The sequence below is a fragment of the Palaemon carinicauda genome, chromosome 38, assembly GCF_036898095.1.
Source record: "Palaemon carinicauda isolate YSFRI2023 chromosome 38, ASM3689809v2, whole genome shotgun sequence".
In the NCBI taxonomy this organism is placed as follows: domain Eukaryota; kingdom Metazoa; phylum Arthropoda; class Malacostraca; order Decapoda; family Palaemonidae; genus Palaemon; species Palaemon carinicauda.
Genome location: NC_090762.1, coordinates 22,971,120 through 22,978,619, shown reverse-complemented (window position 1 = coordinate 22,978,619; position 7,500 = coordinate 22,971,120). Strand labels below are relative to the sequence as shown.

The window sequence follows — 7,500 nt, the reverse complement described above, 5'->3', positions numbered from 1 at the left end:
ACAAGGAATAAAAAATTTAAAATGTTTCAAATCCAGTACCAATGTTAAAAGACACCAATCTTATATAAATCATAAAACGAGACTTACGTCAACCTGTTCAACAGAAATGAATTTACAGAAAGATTGAACTTCTTTTCACAGGATGTTTGATTTGGCGAGTAGAATCGTACCTGTCCATAAGAATTTAGATTCGTGAAAATAGTTACTGGGTAAAATGACTAATGAAGATTCAAACAAAAACTACAATGAAGATTCAAACAAAAACTGCAATGAAGATTCAAACAAAAACTACAATGAAGATTCAAACAAAAACTGCAATGAAGATTCAAACAAAAACTACAATGAAGATTCAAACAAAAACTGCAATGAAGATTCAAACAAAAACTACAATGAAGATTCAAACAAAAACTGCAATGAAGATTCAAACAAAAACTACAAGTAAGATTCAAACAAAAACTACAACGAAGATTCAAACAAAAACTGCAATGAAGATTCAAACAAAAACTACAATGAAGATTCAAACAAAAACTGCAATGAAGATTCAAACAAAAACTACAATGAAGATTCAAACAAAAACTATAATGAAGATTCAAACAAACACTATAATGAAGATTCAAACAAAAACTATAATGAAGATTAAAAAAAACACTATAATGAAGATTCAAACAAAAACTACAATGGAGATTCAAACAAACACTATAATGAAGATTCAAAAAAAACTATAATGAAGATTCAAACAAACAATATAATGAAGATTCAAACAAAAACTACAATGAAAATTCAAACAAAAACTATAATGAAGATTCAAACAAACACTAAATGAAGATTCAAACAAAAACTACAATGGAGATTCAAACAAAAACTACAATGGAGATTCAAACAAACACTATAATGAAGATTCAAACAAAAACTATAATGAAGATTCAAACAAACACTATAATGAAGATTCACACAAAAACTACAATGAAAATTCAAACAAAAACTATAATGAAGATTCAAACAAACACTATAATGAAGATTCAAACAAAAACTACAATGAAAATTCAAACAAACACTATAATGAAAATTCAAACAAACACTATAATGAAGATTCACACAAAAACTACAATGAAAATTCAAACAAAAACTATAATGAAGATTCAAACAAACACTATAATGAAGATTCAAACAAAAACTATAATGAAAATTTCAAACAAACACTATAATGAAAATTCAAACAAACACTATAATGAAGATTCACACAAAAACTACAATGAAAATTCAAACAAAAACTATAATGAAGATTCAAACAAACACTATAATGAAGATTCAAACAAAAACTATAATGAAGATTCAAACAAACACTATAATGAAGATTCAAACAAAAACTACAATGAAGATTCAAACAAAAACTATAATGAAGATTCAAACAAACACTATAATGAAGATTCAAACAAAAACTACAATGGAGATTCAAACAAAAAACTACAATGGAGATTCAAACAAAAACTATAATGAAGATTCAAACAAACACTATAATGAAAATTCAAACAAAAACTATAATGAAGATTCAAACAAACACTATAATGAAGATTCAAACAAAAACTACAATGGAGATTCAAACAAAAACTACAATGGAGATTCAAACAAACACTATAATGAAGATTCAAACAAAAACTACAATGGAGATTCAAACAAAAACTACAATGGAGATTCAAACAAAAACTATAATGAAGATTCAAACAAACACTATAATGAAAATTCAAACAAAAACTATAATGAAGATTCAAACAAACACTATAATGAAGATTCAAACAAAAACTACAATGAAGATTCAAACAAAAACTGCAATGAAGATTCAAACAAAAACTACATACAATGAAGATTCAAACAAAAACTACAATGAAGATTCAAACAAAAACTGCAATGAAGATTCAAACAAAACTACAATGAAGATTCAAACAAAAACTGCAATGAAGATTCAAACAAAACTACAATGAAGATTCAAACAAAAACTATAATAAAGATTCAAACAAAAACTACAATGAAGATTAAAAAAAACTACAATGAAGATTCAAACAAAAACTACAATGAAGAATCAAACAAAAACTACAATGAAGATTCAAACAAAAACTACAATGAAGATTCAAGCAAAAACTACAATGAAGATTCAAACAAAAACTACAATGAAGATTCAAGCAAAAACTACAATGAAGATTCAAACAAAAACTACGAGGGACATTCATTAGCAAGACCTACAGATGGAGTCAATCTGTAGGTCTTGGTCATTAAACTGTGTACTTCCACCGCAAAAAAAAAAAAAAAAAAAAAAAAAAAAAAACATTAATTTTAATACAATTATTATAAAGTATTATTGTTATGATGAAGGCAATAATCAGTTCCATTGGGTAGTGCCTTAGCCTCTGTACCATGGTCTTCCACAGTCTTGGTTACAGTTCTCTTGTTTGAGGGTACACTCGGGCACACTGTTCTATCTTACATCTTATTTCTCTTCCACTTGTTTTGTTAAAGTTTTTATAGTTTATAAAGTGATTATTTTAATATTGTTGCTCTTCTTAAAATATTTTATTTTTCCTTATTTCCTTTCCTCACTAAGCTATTTTCCCTGTTGGAGCCCCTAGGCTTATAGCATCCTGCTTTTCCAACTAGGATTGAAGCTTAGAAAGTAATAATAATAATAATAATAATTGAATAATAATAATAATAATAATAATAATAATAATAATAATAATAATAATAATAATATAGGATATATAGGATATTTTAGTTTTCGCATATTTTCAATGAAAAACTCCTTCAGTCCATACCCAAGGAAAATTCCAAAATATTCTTTTCCTATCTTTACCTTAAAACTTCCATGGAGTTATTTTAAAGGTATTCACTGGACTGGTGCTGTTTACTTGCATCCATTATAATTACAAATGATATATAAGGTACTTGAGTTTTCCCATATTTTCAATGAAATACTCCTAGGGTTCGTACCCATGGATTTTTTTTAAAATCATGTTTATAATTAGGGTTGTATATAATAATAATAATAATAATAATAATAATAATAATAATAATAATAATAATAATAATAATAATAATAATAATAATAATAATAATGAGTCAGGGGAGGAAAATGGAGGTTTTTCGCGTTGCTGGTCTCAGATATACAATAATAGACAATAATCATTATGATGATAATAATGAACATGAAAATTAAAATAATAATAATAATAATAAAAACAACAACAATAATAATAATAATAATAATAATAATAATAATAATAATAATAATAATAATAATAATAATAGTAAACTTAAACGTCGCTAATATATGGAGAACCAATTATATTAACACTTATTTTACCTAACAGATTTAAAAAGCTTGTGAAAAGTGATGATCGTCACTAAACATTTCCTTACTATAATTTGTTTGATGTATATTGCCTTACTTAGAGACAGACTGATAAACCACGATTAAAATGTAATCTTCCTCTACAGTATTTCATACAACGGTATATCTAACTAGCAGTAAAAAATACATGTAAAGGAGCAGATATCAATCCTAAGAGAGCATTAATTTCTTTTCGTGCTACAATGGCTTTAAGCAATTAGCATAATAACAATACTGGTTTACTATATTTGTAAAAAAAATTCAATGTTTTTTAAATAAATAAACAGATTATATGTGTGAGGTTAGGCAACGTTTCAGAGAAATCTGTGTATTCAGTCGTGTAGATTATCTGAGAAATTAATAAATGGAAATTCAGTAGTGTAGAGTATTAGAAAAATCTACGTATTCAGTCGTTTGGATTATCAGAAAAATCTGAGTATTCGGTCGTGTAGATTATCAGAGAAATCTACGCATCCAATCGTGTAGATCAGCAGATTATTTGAGAAATCAACGTATTCGGTAGTGTAGATTGTCAGAGAAATCGACGTATTCAATTGTGCAGATTATCAGAGAAATCGGCGTATTCAGTCGTGTAGATTATGAGAGAAATTGATGTATTCAGTTGTGTATATTAAGATAAATCTATGTATATATTCAGTCGTGTAGATTATCAGAAAAGTATATGTATTCAGTCGCGTAAGGTATCAGAGAAATCTAGGTATCCAATCGTGTAGATCAGTAGATTATGTGAGAAATCGACGTATTCGGTAGTGTAGATTGTCAGAGAAATCGACGTATTCAGTTGTGCAGATTATCAGAGAAATCGGCGTATTCAGTCGTGTAAATTATCAGAGAAATCGATGTATTCAGTCGTGTAAATTATCAGAGAAATCGATGTATTCAGTCGTGTATATTAAGAAAAATCTATGTATTCAGTCGTGTAGATTATCAGAAAAGTTTAAGTATTCAGTCGTGTAAGGTATCAGAGAAATCGGCGTATTCAGTCGTGTAGATGATCAGAAACATTGACGTATTCAGTCGTGTTGGTGATCAGAAAAATCGACGTATTTAGTCGTGTACATTATCAGAAAACTTTACATATTCAGTCTTGTAGATAATCAGAAAAATCGACGTATTCAGTTTTGCAGATTATCTGAGAAATCAACGTATGCAGTCATGTAGATTGTAATTTTTTTTTTTACTTTACATTGCCAAAAGTTTACCGCAATAAAAACAAAGGCAAGAGAAATGAGCAACGAAATTAGTACTGGAGAAGGTAATATAAATGAATTATAATTTTTTCAATAATTCTTTGGGCTGGCCAGGACACCGGCTACCCATTGAGATACTACCGCTAGAGAGTCATGGGGTCCTTTGATTGGCCAGACAGTACTACATTGGATCCTTCTCTGTGATAACGGTTCACTTTCCCTTTGCCTACACAAACACCGAGTAGTCTGGCCTATTCTTTACAGATTCTTCTCTGTCTTCATATACCTGACAACACTGAGATTACCAAACATTTCTCCTTCACCCAAGGGGTTAACTTCTGCACTTTAGTTGTTCAGTTGCTTACTTTCCTCTTGGTAAGAGTGAAAGAGACTCTTTAGCTATGGTAAGCAGCTCTTCTAGAAGAACACTCCAAAATCACACCATTGTTCTCTAGTCTTGGATAGTGTCATAGCCTCTGTACTATGACCTTCCACTGCCTTGGGTTAGAATTCCCTTGCTTGAGGGTACACTCGGGCACACTATTCTATCCAATTATCTCCCTCTTGTTTTATTTAAAGTTGTTATAGCTTATATAGGAAATATCTATTTTAATGTTTTCATTTTGAGACGTACATCAATGCAAAGAATATAGAAATACCCTTTTGATGGCATTTGTAGACTATGAAAAAGCCTTTGCTAGTGTGCACTGACCAATTTTGTGGAGAGTCCTGCGTTGTTATGGAATTCCTCTTAAATATGTAAATTTGATTAAGTCTGTTCATGAGCATAGCAAGTGCAAAGTTAATGTTAATGGAGTCTTATCAAATGAATTTCCGGTGAACAGTGGAGTACTCCTAGGGAATGTGTTGTCACCTATGTTGCTTATCCTCCTCATGGATTTTGTAATGCGTAGACCAGTCAGAGATGGTGGAGAAGGATTGGAATGGATCGTTGATAGGAATTTAGCAGATCTTGAGAATGCTGATGATGCTATCCTTGTTAGCCGAACACCACAGGATTTGCAATGCTCGCTTACCAGAATGCTTGAAATATCACACGAGTTTGGACTGAGGATAAATAGAAGACAGAGATGATGAGAACGGAGTATGCAATGGAAGATGAAATATCACTGGATGGAGAAAGGATTAATGAGGTAGAATCATTTAAGTAGTTAGGAACTATGATCTCCAATCCAGAGTCTTTAGAATTAGAGTTACAGTTTAGTGAAAGATTGAAAAAAGCAAATGAGACAATGGCTAGGTTAAGTAAAGTTTGGAAATCAAATCGCCTGAAATTGCATATAAAAATCAGATTATATATCAGTTTAGTGAGATCGGTGTTACTCTATGGACATGAGTCAAGGTATGACAATGAAACAATCTCCAATAGATTTGAGGACAAAGCTCTCAGAAGGATACTGGGAATTAAATGGTAGGACAGGATTAGAAATGAAACTATAAGAGAGATTATTCGAGTGCCATATGTTAACGAGATCATGATGAGGGGTAGATGGAGATGGTCTGGGCATGTTCTTCGCACTCCCCGAGAGATTAGTTCACCAAACGTTCAGCTGGGCTACACAAGGCACTAGAGGAGTTGGAAGACCTAGGCCTACATGGCTGAAGGCTATGGAGCGCGAAGTAGGAGATGATGAATGGAGAAGTATTGAATTAAAAGCTCAAGATAGAGACGACTGGCAAAATCTAACCGAGGCCCTTTGCATCAATGCGCGTAGGAGGAGGAGATGCTGATGATGATGTTACTATTCTTGAAATATTCTATTTTTCCTGGTTTCCTTTCCTCACTATGCTATTTTCCCTGCTAGGTGTCCAAGGCTTATGGCATCCTGCTTTTCAAACTAAGGTTGTAGCTTACCAAGTACTACTACTGCTACTACTACAACTACTACTACTACTACTACTACTACTACTAATAATAATAATAATAATAATAATAATAATAATAATAATCTAGTGTTGGTTTCATTATTGTACCATTTTTTTTCTTCTCAGAAATACGCAGTTTTTATGAATGTTGTACATGAGCTAATACATCCTAGAGGTGATAAAATAAATCTGGTTATTTCACATTTCTCATCAAAATAATTTAACATAATATAGCATTTCACAAAACTTGCAAGAATTTTCTTAAGAAATTTCGAGTAAAGAAAACGACTAAGTGAGATGAGGGAACACTAAGGTAAATTATACCCTGGTTATCAATAGAGATATTGTGCCAAAAAAAATGGATTGCAAGTAAAGATTTTTTTTTTCTTTTTTATCTGATAAGTTTTCCAAGCTTCTGGCTTAAGAATTTCCTCAGGGGACACTAGACAATAAGATTAAATTTTTAAACATAGATCCTGTGTAAATTCAAACTGATACCTAATCAGCCTCAATCTTCAGATGATTGATTCGGTATAAAAGACATCGAAGACCATAAGCTACAAGCCATATTGGATTTCAATTTGATTTCATATCTACATCATCAATTTTGAAAGTAGGTAATTTCTATAGCTACATATTGACTATTTTTCTGTGATCATAATTATCTTAAAAATTTAAAAATTATAATTGCCGAAAATAATTTCCGCAGCCTTATTTTGACTTATGTCATTTATTCTTCAAAATCTTTCTGATTTAATTCATAGATTAATCGAAAGTTCCTATAGTTTCCCAACAGTTTGTTGCAGTTCACAGGCGCAACTTTCGAACTGACTTGATAATCATTTGCACATCTGCCCCAGCCAGGGTTAGGCGATATATATATATATATATATATATATATATATATATATATATATATATATATATATATATAAATATATATATATATATATATATATATATATATATATATATATATACATAAATAAATATATATATACCTGTATATATATATATATA

The 7,500-nt window shown here is 30.1% G+C and overlaps 2 protein-coding genes across 2 annotated transcripts; both read left to right on the top strand.

The window, feature by feature from the left end:
* Window positions 1-214: 214 nt before the first annotated feature.
* Window positions 215-1,205, top strand: LOC137630256 (TBC1 domain family member 5 homolog A-like). The gene is made up of 2 exons (XM_068361710.1): window positions 215-438; window positions 803-1,205. Exons 1-2 carry the CDS (start codon window positions 215-217, stop codon window positions 1,203-1,205), a joined length of 627 nt encoding a protein of 208 aa, XP_068217811.1.
* Window positions 1,205-1,861, top strand: LOC137630255 (putative uncharacterized protein DDB_G0282281). Its single transcript, XM_068361709.1, has one exon. It carries the CDS (start codon window positions 1,205-1,207, stop codon window positions 1,859-1,861), a length of 657 nt encoding a protein of 218 aa, XP_068217810.1.
* Window positions 1,862-7,500: the final 5,639 nt, after the last annotated feature.